The following is a 27,696-nucleotide window of genomic DNA, read 5'->3' on the forward strand; positions in this document are numbered from 1 at the left end:
TCCCCTTGTTTCATAATGGGAAACAATGGGTGACATTTTGAGACAAAACAAGACATACTTGGGACGCGGTAAAACACAAATGCATTTTCTCCCGCCAGGCCCACCAGGCGAGAGCAGGACGGGGCCCCCGGGGCCGACAGGTTCCACGGGACCTCGCGGCCCTCCCGGTCGTCCCGGTTACGCCGGGGCGCGCGGTCCCCCCGGGCCGTCCGGCTACTGCGACTCCACCCAGTGCGCGGGAATTCCCTACAACGGTCAAGGATACGCGGGTAAGTAGCCCGGCGATGTCACTTCCTGTTCATGACCAGGACTACGAAAACCATCCTGTTAGCGTAGTATGTAAAGCCGACTCTGTGGAACGCATGTTACATTTATCCACTTGCATGACCTAAATCATCATGCTTATGATCATGCTGCACACTTGCTGTGATAATGCCATTAAGGTTCTATAAACATCTCCCATCACGCTACAAACATGCTCATTTCATGTTAGTCACACTTCCAGATACAAACGTAACAATACTTTCCTGCTACCATCATGCTATAAACATGCTAACATCACACTCTGGTCATATAAACTTTTTGCATTAATGCTATAAACATCCTCAAAATGTTTGACAAACACGCTAACCCCACGCCACCATCATGCTACTAATATGCTAAAGACATACGATCATCATCTTATAATCAGGTTTAAACACAGAATATGCATGAAAATACCAAAAACAAACCTTCAAACACTCTACCATCATGCTACTAACATGCTAAAGACAAAGTCGTGGCTCAATACTGTATGTAAAAGTAAAGGCTACAAACATGCTATGGATCAAGGAACCAACGTGATACAACTGCATCGTACAAACTTGCTAAATCATGCTACTAACATGCTAAAGACACGATCATGTTATAATCATGCTTAAATGTATGTTACCAACACGCCGCTAACACGCTAAAGACATACGCTAATCATGTTCAAATACGGTATGTGAATGCCACTAACATGTTAATGTCATAATATGATCATCTCATAATCATGCTTCAATAATGTATGTAAAAGTAAAAGCTGCAAGCCTGTTATGATCAAGCCACAAACTCGCTACCGTCCTGCTGCTAACAAGCTAAAGTCATCTTCAAATAATTTTCAAGTATGGTATATAAACACCGCAACCATACTACAGCTATACTCTAACATGCTAATGTCATATGATCATGTTATAATCATTAATGTAGATGTAAATGCTACACGCTACTAACATGATTCAACACCATGCAAATTTGCTATCATGCGACCAACACGCTAAAGACATGCTAATATCCAATCAGTCATGCATAAATGTGCATGTAAATGCTACAAACCTGCTATGTTCATGCTACCAACATGAGTCAACTCACCATGCAAACTTGGTACTAACATGCTAAAGACGTGCGAAAAACATGTTAGCCATGCTTGAATCGTATGTATATGTAAACGCTACAAAGTCTAATCAAGCAGCAAACGACAAAATCAAACTAGCAAAATCACGTGGTAACATTTCGTAAGCATGCTACACGCGTGACAAATTCGTCATGCTAGCTTTAAATTTTGTGGGTGGAAAGGTGAATTGCGCATGCGTGTTCCCTGACGGCGTGTGCTGTGCTGCTCCTTGCAGGTTCCGCGTAGTTTTTCTTTGCCGCTTTCATGACTTCCCCAACGGGAAGCGCTAACAAACTTTGCTGCACCAACAACAACAAACAACAAACGGGAACTAACCAACAACAAACATCCATGGCGGCGGCGGCGGCGGCCATTTTGCATCTTGACGACGACGAGGAGCATGACGACGACGCCGGCCGGCGAGCGCAACCTACTAACAACGTGGAAGTGAACTCTTGATGCTTTGTTGCCTAGCAACCTTCAAACTGCTGCTTGCCCATGCCAACAAAAACAAAAACCCGTTCTGGATTCCCAATCCAGAATTTGCTGATGCCTTCACGTCCTACATGCGCATTGCCGTCTTTATTAGTTTTGACCTAGGCCCCCCAACGCTAAACTCCGACCTTTCCAGTCCTTCACACATTAAAAAAAAAAGGGACTCAACATAACTCATTCACCACCATTGAGGACTATAGACGTCCAAATTTCCCTTTTTGAACTTTTGGGATGCTTTTGAAGGGTTCCAAACATTTTAGTAGTATTGGATAAAAAGCTGGAAGGACCGAACGGCTTTTTAGTGGAGGAGAGAATTGCTGCCTTAATTGAAACCCAAACCCAGTTAAAAACCCTACTTTCAAATCCTAATCCTGTTGTCTATTCTTAGTTTGAAACCCTAATATTGAAGCCATAACCTTGGTTTAATTTGAAACCCTAACTAGTTTAAAACCATACCTTGAAAGATTAACTGTAGTTTAAAACCCCACTTTGAAATGCTATTATAGTTAAAAACCCTACCCTGATTTCAAAACCCTACCATGAAATCCTAACCCTAATTCAAATCCCAACTTTGAAACACTAACCTTATTTGAAAACGCTAATATTGAAGCCCTAAACCTATTTTAAAACCCTACATGAAACCCTAACCACGTGCTACTTTGAAGCACTCACCTTACTTTAAAACCCTAAATTGAAACCATAACCATCGTTAAAATCCCTCATTTGAAACCCTAAGCCAGTTCAAAAAGGATCTTTGACGTCGATAGCCATGAACAATCCCCCAAAATGTTGGAGTTCAGATGGAACAACAAGATGATGATTTTTTGTGCATGTAGGACATGATGTGACCCCCCCCCCCCCCCCTACAAAAAAAAATCCGAAGAAAAAGCCAACACGGTGCAAAATGCTGAACGAATGTTGACTAACACGCCTTCTGCGCCGACTCCGCCCCCTGGCCCAAACGGCCCCGCCCGCCTACTAACGCCCCGCCTCAAACAGGAAGTCGCGAATCGGTTGCCATGACAACGCCCACAACAGGAAATGCTCTGTGAGCAGGCCGCTTCCCGACGGCGCCCGAGCGCCAGCCCGAGGCCCCGCCCCCCGATGAGGACCAATCGGCTGAGAGGCGACGTCGGAAGCGCTCGCTAGCCGTCGCAGCGTGATCCTAGACGCCCGCCATGGTCTTCGTCGTCTTCTCGTCTTTGTTGCCAGGGCGACCGTTTTCTTTGCGTGTGTGTGCGTGCGCTTGTCCGTGGTGCGTGTGTGCGTTTGCGTGTGCCGACAATTGTAACATATTTGCTTTGTTTTTGTATCGGTTGCAGCGTGCAGCAGCAGCTATAGCTCTTTTGCTAACTTATGCTAGCAACTATTTATCAGCGCTCCATATTAGCCACTTACTTCCTGTCGAGCTCATGTAGTCAGCCCCCTCATTTGCATGTCTTTGATGTTCATTTTGTTTCAGATTGTCAATCCAAAAGACAACTTATTTATTTCTCACACATGGAAAGAAAAAAGCTTTTTTTTTTTCAATAAAACACAGAAAAACACACGAAAAAAAAAAAACACCCGCTGTGTGGTTCTCCATTACTTTGACACCTGAACTCTTTAAACCTTAATCCTCACTTGAAATTTTTTTGGAACACTGACAATAGTTTGAGTCCTTTATTTGCAATTATAGCCTTAATTTAAGACTCATTTGAGCCAAAAAAAAACATTATGTATTACACAAATATAGTATAGTTTGACTTTTTTGTATAGTATGTATAGTAAGACTTTTTTTTTCGCAAAAAACGATTTTTTTTTCTCCAAAAAATGGTTCTATAATTAGGTTTTGTTCCACAAACAACAACCATGTATAGTAAGGTTTTTTTTCTCGCAAAAAAAAACTACCATGTATAGTAAAGGCATTTTTTCACAAAAAACAGCCATGTAGAGTAAGCCCAATGCATAGTAAGGCTTTTTTTGCCCAAAAAAACATGCATAATAAGACTTTTTTCACGAAAAAATGACCATGTATAATAAGGTTTTTTGTGTACAAATAAACGACAATGTATAGTAAGGCTTTTTTTCTCAAAAGAAAGAACTATATATCATACGGCTTTTTGTCTGAAAAAAAATTACTTTTCAATTAAAAAAAGACTACTTTTCACAAAAATAAAAAAGACCAGCTTTTTCTTCAAAAACGAACCATGTATAGTAAGGCTTCTTTTTCCCGCAAAAAACGAACATGTATAATAAGGCTTTTATTCTTTTTTACAAACCTCAGCCAACTATAGTAAGACTTTTTACCATAATAAATGGCCACGTATAGTAAGGCTTTTTTAATGGAAAAAAGGGACCATGTATGATAAGGCTTTTATTTTTCGGCAAACAACGACCATGTTGGGCTTTTTTTTGCCACAAAAAAACCATGCATAATAAGACTTTTTTTTCACAAAAAATGACCATGTATAAAGGTTTTTTGTGTACAAATAAACGACAATGTAAAGTAAGGCTTTTTTCTCACAAAAAAGGAGCTTTTTGCTTAAAAAAAAATGTGTAGTAAGGCGTTTTATTTTTTTGCCATGTACTAATTACCATGTAAGGCTTTTTTTTCCATAAAAAATAACCACGTATAGGAAGGCTTTTTCTCCGCGAAGAACGAACATGTATAATAAGTCTGTTTTTGTTTTTTTACAGACAACGACCACCTATATTAAGCCTTTTAAAAACAACAAAACAAACGTCCGTGTATAAATAGTGAGGCTTTTTTCCATAATAAATGACCACGTTTAGTAAGGATTTTTGTGTGTAAAAAAACAACCTTGTATAATAAGGCTTTTAATTTTCCGAAAAAAATGACCATGTATAGTAAGGCTTTTTTTTTTTTCACAAAAAAGGACCATTTATAGTAAGGCTTTTTTTCCATAAACAGCCGTGTACAAAAATGCATGCAAATTGCACAAATGACAATGACTACGATGTAAGACTTTTTTCCCCACAAAAAACGACCATGTATAGTAAGGCTTTTTTTTTTTGTTGCAAAAATGACCATTTTGATTTTTTTTTTCCAGAAAAAAAAGCACTTTCATGGAAAATAGCCTTACTATACATGGTCCTTTTTGTGGAAAAAAGCCTTACTATACATGGTCGTTTTCTGTGAAAAAAAAAAAAACTTACAATGGTCATTTTTTTATGAAAAAAAAAAAAAAAACCTTACTCTACATGGTACAATACACACATGTACAACAACTAACTATACTATACATGGTTGTTTTTTGCGAGAAAAATATACCAGGTCGTTTTGGGGGGGAAAAAGCCTTACTATGTGGTTATTTTTTGCAGGAAAAAAAAAGCCTTACTTGGATCTTTTTTTTTTTGTTTTGTTTTGTTTTTCAAAAATACTTACGATACATGGTCTTTTTTTTTTTTTTTTTTTTACAAAAATAAAAGCTTTACTATACATGGGCCTTTTAAAAAAAAAAAAAAAATTCAAGGGAAGACACAATGAGAGAAAAATAAAATATTTGAGATAAAAGTTTTAATGAAACGTTTTAATATGAATGTATTGAGGCCAATATGAAAGTGTGAGCGTGATTAGATCCAAACGCGGATGCTTGACGTCAAAACATGGAATAAGATCAAAACATTGATTTCATCAGAGGTGGCAAATCCAAGTCCAGAAAGGAAAATTCCATTCCGGAGTTTGAATTTCCACCCCGGGATTCAATGTTTTCTCTTCCTTTAAACATTCTTGTTTGACAAACGACTGGTAAAATGTGCCATCATGCTCACAAACAATACTTTCCCTGGTAGAGGTAATCCGTCATCATGTCCCCAAAAAAATAAAAAAAATTAAAAAACATCTAGGGATGTTAAAAAACAAAAAGTGCTATTGATAAATAAAAAAAATAGGAAGAAAAAACCTGGACGGAGTCCTTTGTCAGGAGCCTTGTCCGAGGATCCATCGGAAGCGCGCCAGCAGCGGCAGGTGGTCCGACGAGTGGCGCTCGTTGGGCAGGCCGTCTACTTGCTCCAACTCGGGCCGGCCCACCAGCGCCAGCCGGCCCAGCAGCTGCAGGCCCCGCCCGCCGTCCGCCTGGTCTAAAGGAAGGAGACGCCCCGTGAGAAAGGTGCTGGGGGGGGTGGGCGGGGCGACTTACCGCAGGGCGTGTACAGGATGTAGTCCACCATCATAGCGCAGCGCGAGTGGCACGTGGTGACGGCCGGCCGCCCGTCCGGCGCCAGGCGACGCCCGTAGCACGAGCGCAGCCGCACGCCGTGCTCCAGGTGCCAGCTGAGAGCAAAGGGCAAATGGACAGCTTTTCTCTCAGTATTTGTATTAAAATGTGTACCAATTTATATTTTTTTTACAAATTTATATATACATTTACTAACATATATATATATATATATATATACAGTATATATAGTGTATATACATAATAATATAAATACAACTAGTGATACTTACGTGAAGCCCCCTCCCCAATGTTTTTAAAGGAGGGTTGCCTATTTTTTAAAACAAATAAAATAAACTCTCAATATTTTTCGAAAAAAAAATTCCTTTTCCAGAAATAATCTTGTGTCCTATTAAATTCATTTCTAACTGTTGAAACTGTGTAAAGAATTCATATTATAAAAAAAATCCATACTATACTTCCACAAAAAATTAATCATACTTTAAATAACAAATATATATTTCTGAAATAAGTTACATTCATATATTACTAGATGCAAGACAATACTAATGTTTTTAATTTTATATATATATATATATATATATATATATATATATATATATATATATATATATATATATAGAGAGAGAGAGAGAGAGAGAGAGAGAGAGAGAAACCTAAAACTTTCTTTTAATTATGCAACTATTTTTAAAGTCCCCAAACTTCAGCATAAAACATATACATAATATAAAGCATATAACATAAAAACTATTATTTTTTAGATAACTTAGTGATTTTTGTTTGTTTTCTCTTAAAATGTTTACATCACTTGTTAAAAGAGAAAATATTGAACATTTTCTATGGAGGTACGTATGACTTTCCCTGTTGATTTTTGGCAAGGATTTTTTGATCTGAAAAACTGCGAGTCTAAATTTAACATTCGTTTTGAAACCCTTTAAAACTTTTTAAAAAAGTTTGGATTTTTCGTCAAGTGTTACGATAATGCCAAAGAATTATTAGCTTCAATCTGGCAAAAAATGTCGAAGATAATGAATGCGTAAAAACCTTTTCCAAGTCTTGTCGGCGAGCGCTCTTTGGGCGACCTCTCCTCGGGCGACGTCGTCCACCTTCAGCCGGGAGATTTCCGGCTCGTCTGCGCGGGAACGAAAAAAAAGAATCGGGCGTGAGCCTTTTTGGGGGATGGGTGAGCGGCGCCGGGCGGGGCCAACCCACCGTGGGCGGAGCCTGACGCGGAAGAAGCGCAGGTGCTCTCGTACTGGCAGCGCTGGTTGATCCCCAAAGCGGGAGACCAGATGGGGTTCTCCAAGAGCCGCTGGCCCCGAGAAGCATATTCCTGACCCGAAACCTGCGCGCCCAAAATGGAAAAACGCAATAGCATCCATCTGCATCCTTTTCGCAAATGGACAACTTCTTTCGGATAGGAAACCTTTTCCTAACATAACATTTTGTTAGATGCAGTGTATTCTTTTCCAAGGATTAAAAAATACTTTAATATTTAAAAAAAAAAAAAAAAGAGTTTGAAGAAAAACTGGGATGTGTATACTGTTATTTACAGTATAAAAAAAAATTCTATAAAATTCTGGTTTTTAAACCCCTCATAAATGACACTTGACAGTTTATTTAAAGGATAATTTAAAAAATATTTTAATCAAATGATGTTTTGAATTATGATTTTTTTAATTTTAAAACCTATTTTTTGATTTATTTTTTAAGCGTTATATATATTTTTTTGTACTCGTACCCATAAAAGTACTTTTTAGTAAAAATAAAAATTTTAAAAATGTTTTTGAAAAGGCCTGTATTATGTGATCGTTAAAAAAAATACCTGTAGGTAAAAAAAAAAAGTTTGAATAAAAAGAAGTCAGGCTTCCCGAGGAAAATTAATTCCCCCCAAAAATTGTGACGCACTACTAATTTCAGCAATAAATTTAAGAGCTTTTCATCTTTTAAAAGAACAAGTCAATGTCATTGAGGAGAAAAAAATGTCATTCATTTCCAGGCTTGTTCTGACCGTGCCGATGGGAAGGTGGCGGTAGTCCAGGCGCCCGCCCGTCAGGAAGGCAAAGAGCGGACTCCACGGCGTGGCGTTGAAGTCGCCGCACAGAAGCACCGGGCGGGCGGAGCCGTCCGGGAGGCGGGCGGCGCGCCCGATCTCGGCCAATAGGATGGCCAGCTGGGCCAGCTTGACGTCGCCCCGCCGCGGGTTGTACAGCAGGTGCGTGTTGGCCACGCACACGGCGTCGGCGTCTGCGCCGCCCCTCGGCCGCAGCAGCACCACCAGTCCCACGTTGTCGCGGTCCAGGAGGGTGTCGCCCGGCCGGAAGAACTCCACGGGATTGGACGAGAGCAGAGACAGGCGCGAGGTCTTGAAGGCCACGACGCAGCCGTCCGGTTTCTCCCCCGTGCGCTTCTTGTATACACACTCGTAACCTTCAAACACAAACGCCGCTCGCAAATCAAAATTCTTTTTGCCCGCTTACCGTAACTCATTTAGTACAAGCAATTTTTACTTTCTATATTTACTGTATTATTTATTCATACGTATATTTTCCATATTATTTGCTATATTATTTATCAATGTTTACTAAATATTTATTTTATATATTATTTACCCTATTGTTTATTCATGTTTACTACTTATTTACTATACGTATTATTTATTTTCTTTATTGTTTACTATATTATTTATCACTGTTATACATATATTTTCCATATTATTTACTATATTATTTATCAATGTTTACTACTTATTCACTATATGTATTATTTATTTTCTTTATTATTTACTATATTATTTATCATTGTTTAACTTATTTTTTAATATTATTTATTATATAAATTATCTATGTTGTTACTCTCTAGGATATTTATTACATCTGATATTAAAATACCAAAACATTTCCTCCATATTTCCCTTGAAAATGTCTTTCAAAACTCAAATCCTTTTTCTCTCATTTTCTGTCATTTTACCTTGCGCGTGTAGCACAGGCCTGATCTGGTTTTCAAAGTGGTCCTCTTGAACCTCCTGTAGACAGAGCACCTGACGGGAGATAGGTCAAAGGTCACACGCCGCCAAGTAGAACACGGAGGATGTCGGGCGCGGCGCGCTTACGTCGGCGTCGTAATGGCGCAGCTCTGCCAGCAGGTTGCGCAGACGGTGAGGCCAGCCCAGGGCGGCGGGGGAGCAGTGCGGGTACAAGTAGGAGTTGGCCCGCAGCAGCTCCTGCGACAGGATGTTGTACGACATCACCGAAAAGTCCAAGGTTGGGCCGCCCCAGCGCCGCCGCGCCCACGGTGCGTCGCAGGCCGGCGACGCCTCCCAGCGTCTGGCCAGCAGCGACTTCCAACCTTTATTGGTAAACAAAGCACAAACTTGACTTACAAAAAAAAATCTTGGCAGAACAATTACTTTACTATTTATACATTCAGTGAATGGCCTATTTTAAAACCGATTTCATATAGAAGGTGCACCGCATTATAAGACATTATAAGAGTATATAAGCTACAGCTACAGCAGGTTGCGTTATGCATCCACTAGATGGAGCTGCACTAAAGGGAACGCCAACAAAACAGATAAATCAGTCGAACATTTCAATCAAAAATGTAGAATAAAGATGATTTGGGAATGGGAAAAACATCTTCCGATTACATTAAAAGACTGTCTAGATCAGGGGTGCACACACTTTTCCAGCATGCGAGCTACTTATAAAAATGACCAAGTCAAAATGATCTACCTACTATAAATTTGCAAAACATATATTTATTTATAAAAATATTGAGAATTCTTTATATGAACCATATATGTTGGTGTACCTTGCATAACTACATGAATCCATATTGCTCAATACAACTCTGTGCATTTTTTTTTCATTACCTTACTCTGATGACTTGCACTGAATGGAATCAGCCAGGGATGTATAGTCCGGACAGTAGCTGCTGACAGCCAGCCTCAAGCACACTTCCAAATGATCATCAGTCATGGTGGAACGGTACTTGGACTTAATGATCTTCATGTGGGAAAAGGCTGACTCACATAAATAAGTGGAGCCGAATAATGCAGTCAAGGAGGTTGCACATTTTCTCATGTTGGGGTACTTTTCCTCTGTGAGTAAGTTCCAAAATTGTCCATGAGCTCTGGACTTCAGCTCAATGTCGGCTTGTAGTGTCAAAATCTCATCCTCCACTCCAGATGAGTTCAGGTGAAACAGTGTTGCAATTTTTGATGCAAGTGAAACAACCTCAGCATCTTCCCGAAAAGGGTAGCACATGAATGTAGCAACAGGCTCAAGTAAAGCAAAGTCTTGAAAACGTTTGTCAAACTCTGATAAGCAATTGTCAATCTGTTTTGTGTAGCGTACACTGTCAAATTGCACACATGACTTCCCCTGCATCTCCAGCTCTGATGTGAGGTTCTGGAAGTTTGCCAAATTCTGGTGCTGGAGCTTTGAGGAGAGATGTTGCATTTTTCGTTTGAAAGCATTAACTGAGCTTATCATATTGATCACAGTTTTGTCTTTTCCTTGCAGCTCCAGATTAAGGTCATTCAACATGTTGGTCAGATCGGTTAAAAATGCCAAGTCCAGCAGCCACTGGTCGTCACTTAGTTGGTTATATTCTGCATGTTTAGCTTCACAGAAAAAAACCTTAATCTCCGGACAGAGGTCTCGAAATCTTTGCAGGAATTTCCCTCGACTAAGCCACCTGACATCAGTGTGCAGCAATAACTCAGAGTGGTCACCATCAGCGTTATCCAGATGTGCACGGAATAGACGTCTTTGAAGAGATCTGGCGCGAATAGAACAGGCGATCTTCGTTGTCACATCCATTATTTCTTTCATGTTGAGCATTTTTGCGCATAACGCTTGTTGGTGTACTATGCAGTGGTAATTAAGGAAGTCTGGGAAAGCATCGTCCTCCCTGCGCTTGGCAATAAACCCATTCGAGCGGCCAACCATCGCAGGCGCTCCATCCGTGGTGATGGACACCATTTTGTACACTGGGAGCTGGGTTTTCTCAATAAAGTTTTTAAAAGACTGAAATATGTCTTCTCCTCGCGTGTGTTCTTTCATGGGCAGGATTGTTAACAGCTCCTCTCTTGTGCTCATATCAGTAAACACCATCCGAATAAAAATGCACAACTGGGCTGTGTCACTCACGTCTGTAGACTCGTCCAACTGCAGAGAGAAACACTCGCAATCTGTGATGTCCTTCCAAAGTTGCTTAGTCAAATCCTTAGCCATGGCTTCACTGCGTCGTGTAACTGTAGTTCTTGATAGCTGGAGAGCTCTTATCGAAGATAGTATTTCAGTTTTGTTTTTAAAGTCTTTGAACAGCGAGTCAGCTGCTTCAACAAATGCCTCTTTTACCATTTCTCCGTCTTGGAAGGATTTCTTGTTCTTAACGATTAAGTGACTCACCCGAAACGAAGCTTCGGTGGCTGCCTTTGCTTTTGAAGTTAGCTGTGAGAAAAATGACTGCTGTCCAGACAACTGGGATTTTAGTTCTTTCACCTTTCTCCTTCTCAGCTCGCTTTTCGGAGGGAAGTCAGTATCGTAGTTTTTATGAACAGTCCGAAAATGCCGCTCCACATTTCCCTTTTTCGGTATAGCGATGACAGACTGGCAGATGAGGCAAACGCACTTTGAAAATGACATAGTGAAGAAAAAGTCCACCTCCCATTCCGTATGGAAATGGTACGTTTTTGGCTTTTTACTTGGTCCAGCTCCCTCACTCATTTTTATATCCTTACGTTTAGAATAAATAAATTAGAGGCTAACTCACTAGCTTGCGAGAACGCGCCGTTATGTGCGCATGTGCAGTGACCCCTCTGTCAGAAAAGGTCAGATTGGTCAGACCGACCTCCCCCCCATATGCCAATAAAGTAACAAATTTCAGAGTGAAGACGGATCATAGGCTGACGTCTACGTTTTAATGCCATGCGATCGACCCACAGTACCTTCGCGATCGACCGGTAGATCGCGATCGACGTATTGGGCACCCCTGGTCTAGACTCTAGATCAGGGGTGTCAAACTCGTTTAAGTTAGCGGGCTGCATGGAGGAAAATCTATTCCCAAGAGGGTCAGACCAACAAAATCATGGTATATATTTATATAACTTTAAAACAAAAACTTCAAATGTATTATTCTTTTGTAACATTGTCCAAGAACAACCTCACTATTAAAGATAAAATATCAACATTACTATCCACCCATCCATTTCCTTCCATTTATCCGGGGTCAGATTCTGGGGGAATCACTTCATCCAGCTCCGCTGGGGGGTTCCCCAGACATTCCAGGCCAGCCGAGAGACATAGTCCATCCAGAGTGTCCTGCGTCATCCCCGGGGCCTCCTCCCAGTGGGACACGCCCGGAAAACCTCACCAGGGAGGCATCCTAACCAGATGCCCGAACCAACTCAACTGGCTCCTTCAACGCGGAGGAGCAGCGGCTCGACGCCGAGCCCCTCCCGGATGACCGAGCTTCTCAATCTATCTCTAAGGGAGAGCCCGGACACCCTGCGGAGGAAACTCATCTCGTTCTTTCGGTCACAACCCACAGTTCGTGACCATAGGTGAGTGCAGGAATGTAGATCGACCGGTAAATAGAGAGCTTTGCCCTTCGGTTCAGCTCTCTCTTCACCATGACGGACCGGTACAGAGTCCGCATTACAGCAGGCGCTGTCGATCCGCCCGCCGATCTCACGTTCCATCCTACCCTCAATCGTGAAAAAGACCCCAAGAAACTTGAAATCCTCCACTTGGGGCAAGACATCTTCCCCGACCCGGAGGACTTTTCCGACTGAGGACCATGGTCTCAGATTTGAAGGTGCTGATCTTCATCCCAGCAGATTCACACTCGGCTGCGAACCGCTCCAGCGAGTGTTTGAGGTCACAGTCTGAAGAAGACAACAGCACCACATGGTCTGCAAATAGCAGAGACTCCCAAACCGGACCACCTCAACGCTTCGGCTGTACCTAGAAATTCTGTCCATGAAAGAACTGAACAGAATCGGTGATAAAAGGCAGCCTCGGCGGAGTCCAACCCCCACTGGAAACGGATTCGACTTACTGCTGGCAATGCGAACCAAACTCTGACATCGGTGGTACGGGGACCCAACAGCCCGTATCAGGGCGTTCGGTACCCCGTACTCCCGAAGTACCCCCCACAGAACTCGGCGAGGGACACAGTCGAACGCCTTCTCCAAGTCCAAAAAACACATGTAGACTGGATGGGCGAACTCCCACGCGCTGTCAAGGATCCTGCCAAGGGTGTAGAGCTGGGCCACCGTTCCACGGCTGGGACCAAAACCACATTGCTCCTGCTGAATCCGAGGTTCGACTTCCAGAGGGACCCTCCTCTCCAGCACCTCTGAATAGACTTTACCGGGGAGGCTGAGGAGTGTGATCCTCTGTAGTTGGAACACATCCTCCAGTCCCCCTTCTTAAAAGATACTTTATCATTTTTAATATACTTTCATTTTGCTATTAATCACCTGGAGTGAACTAAATCGAATAAAACATGAGCTCACCTCGCATCGGCGCTTGATAGAGTGTCGATTCGGTTCCGGGCGGAGGAGGCTCGCCGACGGCTTCCTGGGAGAAGGTTCTGAGCCGAGCATCTTTGGACTTGCTCCTTTCGCTGCTTAAAATTTCCCCGGGTCCACCATTGTCCCTCGAGAGGAATTCCGAGCCTGCGTCCTCGTCTTTTAAGGTCCTCTTCCCGTCCGCGTTTTTCCTGCATTTGGAAGGTGGATGGTGGTCCATGAGGCGGGCGGAGGCGGACAAGCGACGAGGACTTGTCCTCCAGGTAAGAGCGTTTGCGGAGCAGACCAGGCCCAGCCGGCAGACGGAGCGACGTTGGGGAAGGAGGCCGCCGCCAACGCCGCTCAACTGGCCGAGCAACATGACGAAGCTGGAACAAGAAGACAATGGAGAAAACACAATGTCTACAAATGCATCACAAGATGTCTACAAACACTAATTCATTTAATGGGTATTGAATGATTGACTATTTTTAGACTCGACATTTTTTTTTATATATTAAGACACATGACAATGATAATTACGTTATAATACCGCCCTCTAAACAAACAAATCGACCTTCAGTTTTTTTTTTCCTCTTTTGTAAAAGAGAAACACTAACTAGCCGAAGTATTGTAAAACCGTCCTGTAATCATCCTGTAATTCATATTTTCCATTCGATTGTTATAAAAGCACAACAACAAAAACATCATTAACAGAAAAAAATGACATTTTAACATTAAATTCAGTTCAACTCTTAAGTTACCACAATCACGTTCATAACGTCATCTTGTCTAGTCGCTACTCACTTTTGACGGTTTGTGAAGGAGACATTATCGGTTACAAAATTGATTACTACAAAAAATGACTGCAAGTAGTTGTTTTACAGATATGAAATATGAAGGTTCTGATAATGAAGTAAACACCGACTGTCTCTGCCGTTAGACGTCATGGTGACGTAAGAAGCAGGCGTCAGAATCTACTGATGCGTTTAGGGCTATGGAATATCCAGTATTCTTTATTTTTTCTGTTCAAATCTGAACGCAAAAGTACTAATAGTTGAAATATTTGACTTTATTTAATCCATAAATTATTAATAGCACTTCACGACGTGTCTTTTATCCACATAACTCATATTACATTCGGGATACAATATTTTATAAATTTAGTCTAAATGACTATGAACACAGCACCAGAATTCCACCCTTAGTTTAACCAGCTGTTGGAACTTGTAGTTTTATGTTCAGTCGCTGTCTGTTAGGAATAATGTATAATGCCCGTAAAATGGACTACAAGCAAGTGTATATTATGGAACAATTTTTCTCAGTTTTAAATTCCAATGTCACGATTTTTGAGTCGTAGCACTGGCAACGTTACGCTCTAGTTTGAATATAAGAATCGAGATTACGTTGAAATCCCCCGGTTTTCTAACTATAGAACGGAAAACAAAGTTTCAAAATGTCTTGTAAAAACAGGAAGTTGGGACTTACGTGGACGTTGGTCTGCCAACTAGCAGCAAGCGTCACCGTTACAAACCAACATGTCTGTCTGCGGCGACGTGTTCACGTGTTGCTTTTGATCTACATCAGCTCGATGTCGGGCGCGATCGATTTTGGCAGGGAGTTCCATGAAAGCCCTATCTCCCCTTCAAAGGGACCTTGACCGGTTGTCGCTATGGCAAGCGCCTCGGTTCACTTGGCACGAGCCTCTTTATTTCTCTGTCATTTTTACCAGCCCTCCCCCCCTTTTTTTTTTCATTTATGACGAAACAAAACAGTGACGTAAAAGGAAACGTCATTTACTCTCTCAAACGCTTCATGTGTCTTTATTTATACTATGTATTATTTTAACTTCAAATACGCTATTTAAATGATCATCTTTTGTCTGGAAGCAGAAAAAAAAATCAACTCTCTGTGCTTTTGTACTTGAACTCGTTTTGCCTTCCTTCTTGTGCGTGCATGCGTCAAAGTATCCAAACCTGAACTGCACGCTTACACACACCCTGCAAATATACACACACGTGACACGCGCACCTTTTTCACACTAACAAACGCACAAGTCAACTTCAAGTCGTCAGAGGAGTCCAGCATGGACCTGGAGGCGCAGGTGAGAAGCACGAAAAACAGCTCTTAAAACAAAAAAAAACTCTTAAATGATCAATGATTGGTTTGCATGTAAAAATAAACGCCTTTTTGTGGACAAACAAAAAAATAGACTGATAGTTTCGTGCGTCGACGAATCCATGTTAGATCGGCCTTTAAGTGGCGCTACAAAATCCACCCTAATGTAATATTGTAACGTCAAATCCAGATAAAAAGTAGTGGCGATAACTACAGATGTTTTAAATATATTATAATATTTTAGCATGCTAATGATACTTTAGCAATATTAGCAGAGTTGTTCAATAAAAGAGCAAGCGCACTGTTTTGTTTTATTGAATTTGTGACTAAGCACAAAATGACTTGCGTAATAATGCTTGAAATAGAGATGAAATGTATACCGAAAGAGAAACAAATATTTGTTGAGTAAATTTGCCCATTTGCTTTACATAGTCCTTCTTTGACTTCAAAAGTAATGATTAACTGCAAATTTCAAAGAAGTAGATCAGCAAATAGGTTATGTTTGTAATAATCTGATGTTAGTTATTTTGTTATAAACTTGCTTGAATAACATTCCTTTTTTTACTTTTTCTAGGTTAGAATCCGGCATGAAAGAATGATTACTTTTGCAAATAAAAACGCGAGTTTGAAATATTTATATCATGTAATCCCAACGTCCTATTTTTAGATTTTTTAAAAGTCCACATAATCAATCCCAGGTGCTTATTGAAAAAAAAAAAAATCAAGTGTTTGGCCAAGTAATCTTTTTAAATGCGTACTTTAGCCCCTTAAGTACATAATACCAAAGTACATAATACCAAAGTAATTGATTACTTACTAAAATTCTAAAAAATGATTACCATTGGTACTTTGGTACTTGATCATTTAATTTATGAAGCTAATTTCGTACTATATTACCTAAAATAATCGATTACTTTAGTACCTAATTGATAAGTAATCTATTACTTTATCACTAGTACTAAAGTCATCAAATACTTTTGTACATAAAAGTACCTAAAGTCATTGATTTCTTTACTTGTGTATACAAAGTAATTTAATATTACTTCTTTAATCCAACAATCATTTTCAGACCCTCTTTTAGCCAAACACTTAGAATAATTGATTTTTTTTTTAAGATACACAGTATAAATCAGGATGTCAAACATACAGCCTGTGGGCCGGCTCTGGCCCACAAACGGGTTTAATGTGGCTCGCCAGATGATTTTGTAATGTAAAGTATAAAAAAGAGCAGATTTTTTTTAATACATGAAAAATTGAAATTTTTTATGACTAATATTGATTTCGTACCTGTACTATTTTGGACAGTATTAAATAATATAAATATTAATAATACATTTTATGTTTTTTAAATTGTTTTAAAGTTATATAAATATACGTATACCATGGTTTTACCAAGCTTCAAGGAGTTTGACACCCCTGGTATAAGCACTTGTAATTGAATATCTTTGTTAGGAAAAAAAAAACACAAAAGTACGTCTTTGGGATTGAATGAGTTACTATAGTCAGATGGATGGAACCTGATGAAAAAACATCATGAAACTTCTCGAAATTTTTACCAATTTACTTTTTTGTTTGTATCACGATAAATGACAACATGTTTTATGATCAAACTGGTGTTGTGGCTGCGCAGGATTGTTCAAGTAAATGGCTTTTGGAATTTGAGGGGATTTCTTGCTCACTATGTGGGACTTAACAGTTTCCCGTTTGGACTTGAGAGTCAATTGTGCCTTTGCACACATTTTTAACCTGCGTAGTAATGCAGTGCAACCTGCTTGAGTGCAACCGGTTAAGGTGTGTCACAATCATTTACCATGGTATCTCCCATCATCAAATATGTCTATTAACACTGGGACAAAAATAATAATAATCATGCTAATGTTGTATCCCGAGCGCAGATCGAGGGGATCGCCTCGTCGGCCAAATTCGGAGACCTGATCGAGTTCTCCTACCCCATCGGCTACTCGCACTGGGGTGTGTACGATGAGGATGGTCATGTGATTCACTTTGCTGTTGCAGGTGAGCAGAAAAGTGTTTTTTTTTTTTTTAACACGAATCAAAGTAATTCCCTGGTATCTTAATAACATCTTCGGAATGCTTTAACGCAGAGGTGTCCATTTGCAGCCCACCATCCACATTTTAGCGGCCCGCAGCATATACTCAAATGATATTTTGAACGTTGCCTGCAATGCTATTTAGAATTAAATGAAAACTAAAGAAAATGTTTAATGGTAGATTAGACAGCAAAAAATCATTATTTGCCTCTCCACCTTTAACAAAAAGCCTTGAAGCAGTATTGATGGCATTATTATTACCATATACAGTGTGTGTGTGTGTGTATATATATATATATATATATATATATATATATATATATATATATATATATATATATATATATATATATATATATATATATATATATATATATATATATATATATATATATATATATATATATATATATATATATATATATATATATATATATATATATATATATATATAAGTAAATGAATAAAGTGCAAATAAGTGTTTGGGATTGAATTAATAAGTAAGGGGGGGGGGGGGGGCAAACAGCATGGCTCTCACCTCATTCTATTTTCCTTCCAATGAGGAAAAAGTTTGGAGGCTCCTGCTTTAATAAAAATGTTTGCAATTAGTTCTTAGAATCATTTTAGAGGCATTATTTCATTTACACGCCTGATGAAAAAGTTGACAGAAATATTTCCCGGTGGCAGGTGTGTTTTTTTCTTTGAAGGACTCATACCTTTGTTCTAAACTGATGTTTTAAAACTCATTCACTGCTAGCCAAGTTGAAATGGAATCTCAAATTTCACTGGCAGTGTTGGTACAGTATAGCCAGCAAAAGGGATGGGACGAGATCTCGCGAGATCGAACGCCACGAGTTTCAGTTCCTTTGCACTTTGTTTGAGTCATTCAGCCAGAAGTGCAATGGAGGGCAACAAGGCTTTTATAAAAGGCTCAAAATGTTGTATGTTTTTGTTTGCCAGAGTTACAAGTGTCGTTTAGTTGTTTTATTTGCACAATCACGCTTACAATGTAATCGCCGTGCCTTCCGTGTCACGTGACTGCATGTTTTCGTACGCGAAAGTTCAATGTAGTCCAATTGAGGATATGTTCTCCGTGTGGTTGTTTGCTCGTTAAGTCGTATACGATTCGAAATTCTATTTAAGTGCAGAGTTCATGACCAAAAGTAACTCGTTCATGTTATCTGTTGTATTTGTGCGAAATTGTCTCTTGTATGTCCGTTTCGCAAAGAGAATAGGAGGATTAAACATTCATTAACGTTAAGAATTGTTGTTATTGTTAGCCGCTAGAGGTCCCCATAGACCAGGAGTCGGCAACCCAAAATGTTGAGCCATATTGGACAAAAAAACAAAAACAGAAAACAAATATATCTGGAGCCGAAAAAAATTACAATTTAAATGATAAGCCTTATATAAGCCTTGTAATGAAGCCAACACATGTTGTATGTATCTATGGTTGCTATTTTAGCCTACTATTAACTACAAATATTAAATGTTTAAAATTAAATGTTTATTTTTACTGCAGGGCATCCTGGTGGTAATGATGCACCACGTGACTACGCTTTTGTCCGATGCCACCTCAAGTTTAACTTCATTTCAATACTAAGGAATTAGAGAAATCAGATTGTTGATGTTTTTATTTTAAGGATTAGAGAAAAAACAACAACACAGTGCAATAAAAATCAGCCTGCAATTACAATATAAAAATAAAACATCAGCCTTTTGAAATATATAATTCATAATAATACATAAAATCAAAATCACATCAATACAGTTTAGCTTTGATGTCTGTGCAAATGCCAACAAGTCAGCGCAAGGGTAAAACAAAAAAAGCATCCACTTTTGTAACCGACGCAGCTATCCTCGGACCTCGGAACAAAACACAACAATACCCCTAAGTGTCATTCCAAATATATACTGACAAAAATCACTTTACAGACAGATATTACTTTATAAAAACAGGCACTTTGTTACTAAATATGTGCCTATTGTGTTGTTACCCATTTAATGTGACTTTTGTTTTCGGACGTCACTGGTCAGCTTCTCAACATTGGTCGGGCATGTAAGATGTAACTTTAATCTTGACATAGGACTGCAAGCTAAGTAATGCAATCGCACATTTTCTCTCGCGTCCAACTGGGTACTCGGCTGCAAATGTAGCATGCCTTCCCTGAAAATGCCCTTTCCGCGTTGCTCTTTTTGTTATTTGATAACTTCTCGCTACAGAGCAAACATTCAGGCAATCCTTCCGCATTGGCAACAAACGCAGATGATTCGGTCGTTGAATCCTCTGTTCTCCTCAGTTATTTTTCTCTTTTTTCCCTTTGGCCCATGGCCGCCGGTTTGTTTACAACGGCCACTTGCCTAACAATCCCGCCCTGCTGATAGAAACGCGTGTCGCAGGCTATGACCTAATTCTTTGTTGACAGAAATGTTGAAATGTAATATTTATTCGACACATTTTTACAGCATGGGTTAAGAATGTTTCTGTCATATTTTTCTCCCTACAGAAACCATATTAAAACAAAAAAATATGTCTCTCCCCCATGTTTTTCCATGTGCAAACATTTTTGAAAAAGCTCCAGGGAGCCACTAGGACGGCGCTAAAGAGCCGCATGCGGCTCGAGAGCCGCGGGTTGCCGACCCCCGCCGTAGACCATATAAATATTCATGGGGTAAAAGTGACTGAGAAAAGTGAATGAGTCAACATAGTATTAAGACACCCAGGAAGGAATTGTTTGTCCTCATAAGCCATTTCCAACTTGTGTGTGGCGCAGAGGAGGGCCAGTTGATGAACAACATCCGCACTTCTATCCAATCGGTGTTCCCTCTCTGCGGCGACCTGCTTCTGGGCGCCACCCGCATCCGGCGGGTGCCGCTGGGCGAGGTCACCGTCCCCAGCGGCGTCCACATCCTGATCAGTAACAACCGCCACGCTTTCACGCCGTCCTCGCCCGAGGAGATAAGGCAGCGGCGCGACGCTCTGGAGAACGAGGAGCTCACCTACAATCTCTTCTGGCTCAACTGCGAGCACTTTGCCACTTTTGTGCGATACGGGAAAGCCGTCTGCAACCAGGTACTCGCCGAGACGTTGTTTCTTGAGCGAAATAGGCCACCGGTGTCCAACCTATGTCCCGGGGGCCAATTATGGGCCGCCTTCCACACTTTTGCAGCCCGTGGCATATACTAAAAATACATTTTGGCATGGGCCAAAATGCTATTTAAAAAAAGCCATAAAATGTTTGATAGTACACACTGTAACCATACAGACAAAGTGTAATTGCTTGTGTTATTGATTTTTACCATGTTTCACAAGTTAAAGTAAAAAATGGCGCGGCCCTTACATTTTCTAGTTTTCCATTTGTGGCTCTCAAAGGAAAAAGTTTGGACAACCGCGAATTAGAAAGACAGTGTAGAAAAGCTAAGCTAACATTGCCAAATAACATCTGAGTTGCATAGCATTAGCATTTATGTTTACTTGCTGTTGCTGATAATTACACATCATTATAATAAACACCTAAATGCGAGCGTAAATATTACAAAGGTGACAGTTGCATCTCAGTAGCATAATATCAAAATTTCTCAAACAGAGCAATTTCCCAATAACGTAAAAAAAAAAAAACACATTTTTCTAATTGTGGAGGATGATGTGCAATATTTAATATATGTGCGATATTAAAAAAAAAAAAAAAAAAAAAAAAAAGCGTATTAACTAACATGTCTTCCTTCCACAGATTCCCACCAAGCCCAAAAACGTAGAGACCAAGTCAGCCACCAAAACCTTCCAGGACATTGTTGACTCCAAAGCCACAGAAAAGGACACTTCCTAATCACACATACACTACACTCAACTCATTTAAACATGTTTACAATTTTATTAAGAAATAATAAAATAAAGTCAGGAGAGTAATGATGCTACTGACTTAAAAAAAAAAAAAGAGAAAGAAAAAGAAAAAAGTTGAGTTCTCTCAAATGGTGGGTCATTGACCCAAAAACTCCAACAGATAGCGCTGTGGTTAAAGAAAACTTGCCAAGAATGGTTGGTGCACCTTTTTAATGCTCATTACCGCCATCTACAGGACTGGAGTTGAACATATTCCCTTTGCGTTTATTTAGCCTTTTTTTTATACCTAATAAAGTGGTCACTGTGCTTAGGCTAAAATAACCTTGTCACCATTGGAATAAACCTCAAATAAAGCTCAGTTGTTCTTGAACCGTCTCTTTCTGTGTTTTTTGCTTATTTGTTTTGCTTTCAAGTAGAAACCTGAATTTTTAATACTAAGACTGTCTTACCACCATTGTGCTTCATTGTGCCATATAATGTTTTTTTTTTCATAACTGAGTAGTGCAGGTTAAAGCTTAAAATATTTTGAAGTGATTTTCTAATTTTTCTTCTTGACAAAAAATGGCATTTGAACAGGGGTGTGTACACTTTTTATACCCTGTTGTTACAAACTTGTAATGCAGTCCAACATGCCAAACCTGCTATTTACACGGGGCCTCACTTGCATCTTCGATTGTCTTTGTGTACTCCCCAATTATATTGTGTCGTGGAATCCTTAAGGAGTGTGAACCTAATAAAGTATGGAGGGCCAAAAGATCAAATAAATAATGAAATAATATTAAATGTTTAATAAAAATGTAATAAATTGTTTCATTAATTGAATACGTTTGCCATGAATTAATTAAAATTGTAAATATGGAATTAAAAAATTCAATGTTTCATTAAATGGCAAAGAGATAAAATATTTTTTTAAATATCATGAAATAATTACTGCAATTTCAGTGCTCCATAATAAAGTGGCGTTTATGTTGAAAATAATATTCCAGCAATGGTGATCGGTTACGTTATAAAACTTTATTGAGATGAAAATAAACCATCAATTCGAAGAGCACGCTTCCGGTCGGTCAACCGTTCACACACTAAAATGTTGCAATACAGTTCATTATCGTAAGTAAGTGTGTGTGCGTAACATAAAACATGCACAGCAACACATAGGAGGGAGTCATGACCAGCAACATGCATGTTAAACTTACACAAGCACGCTCGTGGTTACCCAATTTGCACACGCAACCCAATCTGTCAATCAGCGTGCGCGTGATGGCCGCCATCTTGGGAAGGTAACAACGGAAAGACACTCGTAAAAGAAAATACGGGATTTCTTTTTTTAGACAATAGTTTAATTAATCATTTCCATTTTAAGACACGCTTTAAAGCAATTTTAGTTGTTACAGTGGTTTACGGACTGGTTTACAGAGGCAGCTAATGTTGACTATATATATTTTTTATGGAAATGGTTTCACTATTGATTTGCATTTGTTAATGTTAAATTGCTGAAAATAGATTATATAACTGAAGAAAAAAATATCTCTAGAATTTTATACGAATTAATAGTGGTTGAGAATAACTGCTACAAGGTATAATTCTACGTACTTGTTGTAAACGACGTCATCAACACGCGTAAATTTGTCGATGAAATTTTAGCAAAAAATGCTCTTCATTGCAATCGTGTGTGTATTTTGGGTAAACCCACTGCACAAACGAGTCGCAATCCAGCTTTGTTACCACAAGAGGGCGCGCTCATCCCGCAAAAGAAGTAATTCAAAATTGCTTGAAGTTTTGTGTCATGCTGAGAAGTGCCTATTGTGTCAGCTGTGTGTAGCCTAGAAACAATAAACAAAAGAAAATTTTTAAGGTGCACTTGGTGTCTCTTGTCCACAAAATCGTGTCCAGAGGTTGTCTCCTGACTCTACGTTTGGGGGTACGGCGTGCTTGTTTGTGTGCAATTTACAGCTCGAGGGGCCTCAGTTTGAGAACCACCGCGCAAAGGCCCGTTTTCCCTTAGTAGTCTTGAGGATTTGCAGGGGTCCAGATTTGGTTCTGGAGGCGGGGTCAGGAGAAGGGGACATCCCAGCGCTGCGTGGAGGCGCCCGGCTCGCACGGGCCGATGACCAGCATGCGAGACGAGTCCAGCCCGTCCAACGCCATGGCCGAGTCCAGGCAGAAGCGAGACGCCACGTGCTCCAAGTGGGTGCCCGATTTCTGCCAGCGCTGAGATGGATGGATACACACCACAGATTCAAATACACTTCCTGGATGGGCGGAGTCACACAGGTTAACCTGGAAGTAAGCTTACCTGGACCACAGCCAACCTTTTAGTTCAATTCCAATTCTCGCAAACACAAATAGAAATTCCACATAAATGATAAAAATAATTTCATACACTAGTGAATTGCTCTCACATATACAAATAAAAACAACTTTCACACAAAAACTGTCAAGGCCTTTTTCCCCACATCAACAGCGATTCATGGGTGATGACGCAAAATAGAATTGACACACACCAAAAAAAAAGCTAACCTGCCTCTCACACGAAAAAAGGAAGATCTCTCACAGTCACACACACACGAATGAAGCAGTTGCTGATGGCATATAGTGTGTCTCGCTCTTGACAGAATGACTCCCACTTACTGCTTGTTCCACCATTACCCCCCCATTCTCTGCTCTCACATAGCCGCCCTCACTCTCTTTCTCTTTCTTTCTCTCTCTCTCTCTCTCTCTCTCTCTCTCTCTCTCTCTCTCTCTCAGGTGATTTATGACTTGTCAGGTTGCTTTCCGCTGCAGGGGCTTTGGGGACGTCGTCAAGGTGCCCAGTGGTCAGGTAACTACAAGTGTGTGTGTGTGGTGCATAGTTGAGAGCGAGAGAGAAAGAGTGAGAGAGCGAGCGCCTGGAAGAGCGCAAGAGAGAGTAAAAGAGCGAATGAGACAAAGATGGAGAACGAAAGAGAAAATGAGACAGGGCGAAAGATTGCGAGAGCGTCCAAGAGCGAAGCAGAGTCAGTAGAGTGTGAGAAAGTGCAAGTATATGTGAGAGTGAGCAAAAGGGGCAGACGAATTCTGCAAAATGCCAATACAATAGCAGGCATGACTTTTGTCCACTTGGCGCCGCCATGTTGCACACTGTAACTTTGAATGTGTGTGGCTTGTGCAGTATTTGAACCATATTTGTTTTTTTTCTACCACAGCATTCTCGCGGTATTTTAGCCAAGTAATGGCGCACTTCTGGTACAGACATGTTAAACTTTGACACGTTGTCATCATCTGGGTGAAATTTCAGCTCCCTCATGTCTTCTTTTAATGCTATCCCTTTGATGTACAAATTAAAGGATGGGACAAAATACTGCTCAGGGTTGAAGGCGGGACCTGACCCAGTGAGTGATGTGGGCATCAGCCAATGACAGTACACACACCTGCTTGGCGTCTTCCACGTGGCAGGGCATCAGTAGAATCTGCGAAGCCGGGAAGGTGGCGGTGACGGAGACGCATTTGTCGTCGGCGGCTTTTGCGTTAGCGTCGCGTTGCTGTCGGATCTGCCGGCCCGCAGTGTAGATCCACTCCTGCGCAAAAAGTCATGTCTTCTTTTTTACATTTGCAAATACGTTGACTTTTTAACAGGAGTCGCGATCAGGCAGTCGTGAGTCGTGATCGGGCATCTGTGCTGATGCCTACATTTTATTTTTGTCCACTGTATTGGAAATTTCTTTTTGGTGTCTTTTGTTGACTGGAGCTACCTTACAAAGTCTTAGTGTCCTCAGGTGGGGACATCATGTCCTTTCCAATCATGTCTTGTGTTTGGTAATACGATATTGACACGATAGCCGACAATTAATATGCTGAATGTTACCACACACACACACACACACACACACACACACACAGATGAAGCCATGGCTAAATAACGAGCATGTTGTCAGACATGATTATGAGGTGTCCCTTCATGGCGTAAATGTACTCATTAGCATGGTGATTGACGCACGAACATTCAACTCGGACGCGGCGCCATAATTGAGACGTCGCGCTTGGACGACATGCGCTCACGACCTCAATTAGACAATAATCACACTCGGGTGGCCTTTGAATTTAAATATAAAAGTTGCTTCAGGAAAAATGAAGCATATTTTTACTTTTTTGTGTGTTTTTTTTCTTTTCGAACAGAAAAGATTGCCTTCATTTTCATGTTATTGGGTGCCGCTTAAAGTATTTTTGAAAATAGGTGTATGTAGCATCGAAGTGATTTTGAGCTGAAGGGTCAAAAAGTACAGATGATTGCTTGAACTTTCTTGTTATATAGAGCCTTTACTCAAACAAATGAAAACCTGGAAAATCAAACACAACAACAGGATTGAACTAAGATTTTCCTTTAGTTTTCTTACAGTATTTTTTTTTTAATTGTCTTAATTTCATTTTAGTTCAATGTCTTTATTTTGTTACAATTGAAACTATTCCATGTTATTTAAAGCCATGGGAGGACAACATATTTTACTTTTCAAATTAAAAAGAAATTAATTGGCACATGAATCAACAATTTTTAAGATGTTATGTGACAACCTTTTCAAATTATTACATGCCTTTATTTTATGTCTAGACTTTTTTTAGTCCTTTTTTTTTTCAATCCAAAAAAGCCTTCTGCTGGTTAGGGGGTACTAGGCTGAAAAAAGTATTTCCCACAAATTGAAAAAACACAAGTTGAGAATAAGAACCACTGGCGATGGAGTATATCCACTTTAATTATTGAACATAGAATGGGTAGCAACATATTAAAATATATTTATAGTCTCTCTCTCTCTCTCTCTCTCTCTCTCTCTCTCTCTCTCTCTCTCTCTCTCTCTCTCTCTCTCTCTCTCTCTATATATATATATATATATATATATATATATATATATATATATATATATATATATATATATATATATATATATACACATATCCCTTAATTTTAAAGAAATGTATTTTACTGGCCAAAATAAAAATAATTTTCAACAATTAAAAATCAGAATGGTCACCAGGTTACAATATTTTTGAGTTTGAAAAACTATATTAAAAGAATGACATTTATTCTGATAACAGTTTGCTATTTTCCCCTTTGTTTTTTTCATTAACTCCTTCAACCCCAAAGGTGTCTTTATACATCTTTACAGGCTAGACCACCGATGTCAAACTCAAGGCCCGGGGGCCAGATCCGGTCCACCACATCATTTTATGTGGCCCACAAAATGCTCATTATGAATTCAAATATCTAACTCAAATACCAAATGTTGCATGTTTTCTTCAACCTTTACACATTTTGTTTGTTACCATTACCCCTTATGAACAGTTTTTAGCGGCCTCTGATTTCAAAATGTGTAAAATTTATTTGACCTCACATTTACTATGGCCCTCCGACAGAAACTATAAGGGTAATGCAGTATATCAAATTCATTTTACGCATAAATAAATAAACAGATAAATAGAAAAAGTACTTGGGATTGAAAATCTAAGACTCTTAAAAATACGCCTGGGATTGATTTGATTTATTTTTTTTTTTTTGCCATTTAAAGGTAGTAATGCTTGGTCGCAATGAAGGTGATGTTTTCATAAAGTATCAAATATATTCAATCGTGTATTGTGCAGATGGCATGGAAACGTGCTCTGACAACAAACGGGAATCTTCTTTTTGACCTGGCTGACCTGGTTGCGTGCGTGACCGCCGTCCTTATCCACGCACGGCGCCAACATGAGGACGGGCGTCTCCTGGCCGTCCACCCGCCGAGACTCCAAGCAGTTCTGCCGCTGTCGGATCGGGCCGGATTGCCAGTCCGAGTCGTCGGGGACTCTGACGGACCGAACGCGACAAAAACTGACGACGGGCAATCCACACAACTGCAAATGAGGTCATTTTAGCCGCATGATCTTAACGAAGACAAGAAATAGGAGCAGCTCATCAAGCGCATCGAGATGAAGTGTTTGCAAAGGACGCAAGTGGACTTTAGAGGCTTAATACTTGGCCAAGTTTCTCCGCTGATCAATTGGAGGAAGTGGTTAATTCAATCTGCTATCTTAATAACACCTCAAAGGTTATTCCTCATTTAAAGAGGGGG

General features: G+C 40.0%; 5 protein-coding genes across 7 annotated transcripts in view; 2 read left to right on the top strand and 3 right to left on the bottom strand.

The window, feature by feature from the left end:
• The window catches only part of col12a1b (collagen, type XII, alpha 1b), a 101,742-nt gene extending 98,268 nt beyond the window's left edge, over nt 1-3,474 (top strand). Inside the window, exons 74-75 of the mRNA XM_088403185.1 lie at nt 99-269; nt 2,966-3,474. Of these exons, the coding sequence (XP_088259311.1) occupies nt 99-269; nt 2,966-3,072 (278 nt within the window). The 3' untranslated portion in view covers nt 3,073-3,474. The remainder of the gene's footprint in view (nt 1-98; nt 270-2,965) is intronic.
• A 1,938-nt stretch (nt 3,475-5,412) lies between these two features.
• angel2 (angel homolog 2 (Drosophila)) lies at nt 5,413-15,337 on the bottom strand. 2 transcript variants are annotated; one of them, XM_088403723.1, is made up of 9 exons: nt 15,101-15,337; nt 13,619-14,001; nt 9,203-9,438; nt 9,061-9,130; nt 8,102-8,520; nt 7,303-7,435; nt 7,135-7,222; nt 6,052-6,185; nt 5,413-5,992 (listed from the first exon to the last, which is right to left on the bottom strand). In XM_088403723.1, exons 2-9 carry the CDS (start codon nt 13,992-13,994, stop codon nt 5,832-5,834), a joined length of 1,617 nt encoding a protein of 538 aa, XP_088259849.1. In that variant the 5' UTR covers nt 13,995-14,001; nt 15,101-15,337; the 3' UTR covers nt 5,413-5,831. The 2 variants fall into 2 exon arrangements, with proteins under 2 accessions (XP_088259849.1, XP_088259848.1); XM_088403722.1 differs by lacking the exon at nt 15,101-15,337 and adding an exon at nt 14,420-14,570.
• LOC148407351 (general transcription factor II-I repeat domain-containing protein 2-like) lies at nt 9,445-13,575 on the bottom strand. The gene is made up of 2 exons (XM_088403724.1): nt 11,508-13,575; nt 9,445-11,264 (listed from the first exon to the last, which is right to left on the bottom strand). The coding sequence occupies exons 1-2, from the start codon at nt 11,823-11,825 to the stop codon at nt 9,966-9,968; spliced, it is 1,617 nt and encodes a 538-aa protein (XP_088259850.1). The 5' UTR covers nt 11,826-13,575; the 3' UTR covers nt 9,445-9,965.
• Nucleotides 15,338-15,476: 139 nt separating the features above from the next.
• On the top strand, nt 15,477-21,992 carry LOC148407352 (phospholipase A and acyltransferase 2-like). The gene is made up of 4 exons (XM_088403725.1): nt 15,477-15,716; nt 17,626-17,746; nt 20,556-20,854; nt 21,513-21,992. The coding sequence occupies exons 1-4, from the start codon at nt 15,699-15,701 to the stop codon at nt 21,606-21,608; spliced, it is 534 nt and encodes a 177-aa protein (XP_088259851.1). The 5' UTR covers nt 15,477-15,698; the 3' UTR covers nt 21,609-21,992.
• A 625-nt stretch (nt 21,993-22,617) lies between these two features.
• The window catches only part of galnt14 (UDP-N-acetyl-alpha-D-galactosamine:polypeptide N-acetylgalactosaminyltransferase 14 (GalNAc-T14)), a 60,146-nt gene continuing 55,067 nt past the window's right edge, over nt 22,618-27,696 (bottom strand). Inside the window, exons 13-15 of one of the 2 annotated variants that reach the window (XM_088404035.1) lie at nt 27,287-27,431; nt 25,030-25,176; nt 22,618-23,871 (exon numbers count right to left, since the gene is read on the bottom strand). In XM_088404035.1, coding sequence (XP_088260161.1) covers nt 23,584-23,871; nt 25,030-25,176; nt 27,287-27,431 — 580 coding nt within the window. In that variant the 3' untranslated portion in view covers nt 22,618-23,583. The remainder of the gene's footprint in view (nt 23,872-25,029; nt 25,177-27,286; nt 27,432-27,696) is intronic. The other variant, XM_088404036.1, reaches the window with a different exon arrangement.

This window comes from Hippichthys cyanospilos, chromosome 20 (genome assembly GCF_059441005.1).
Source record: "Hippichthys cyanospilos isolate Australia breed blue-spotted pipefish chromosome 20, RoL_Hcya_1.0, whole genome shotgun sequence".
Lineage (NCBI taxonomy): Eukaryota > Metazoa > Chordata > Actinopteri > Syngnathiformes > Syngnathidae > Hippichthys > Hippichthys cyanospilos.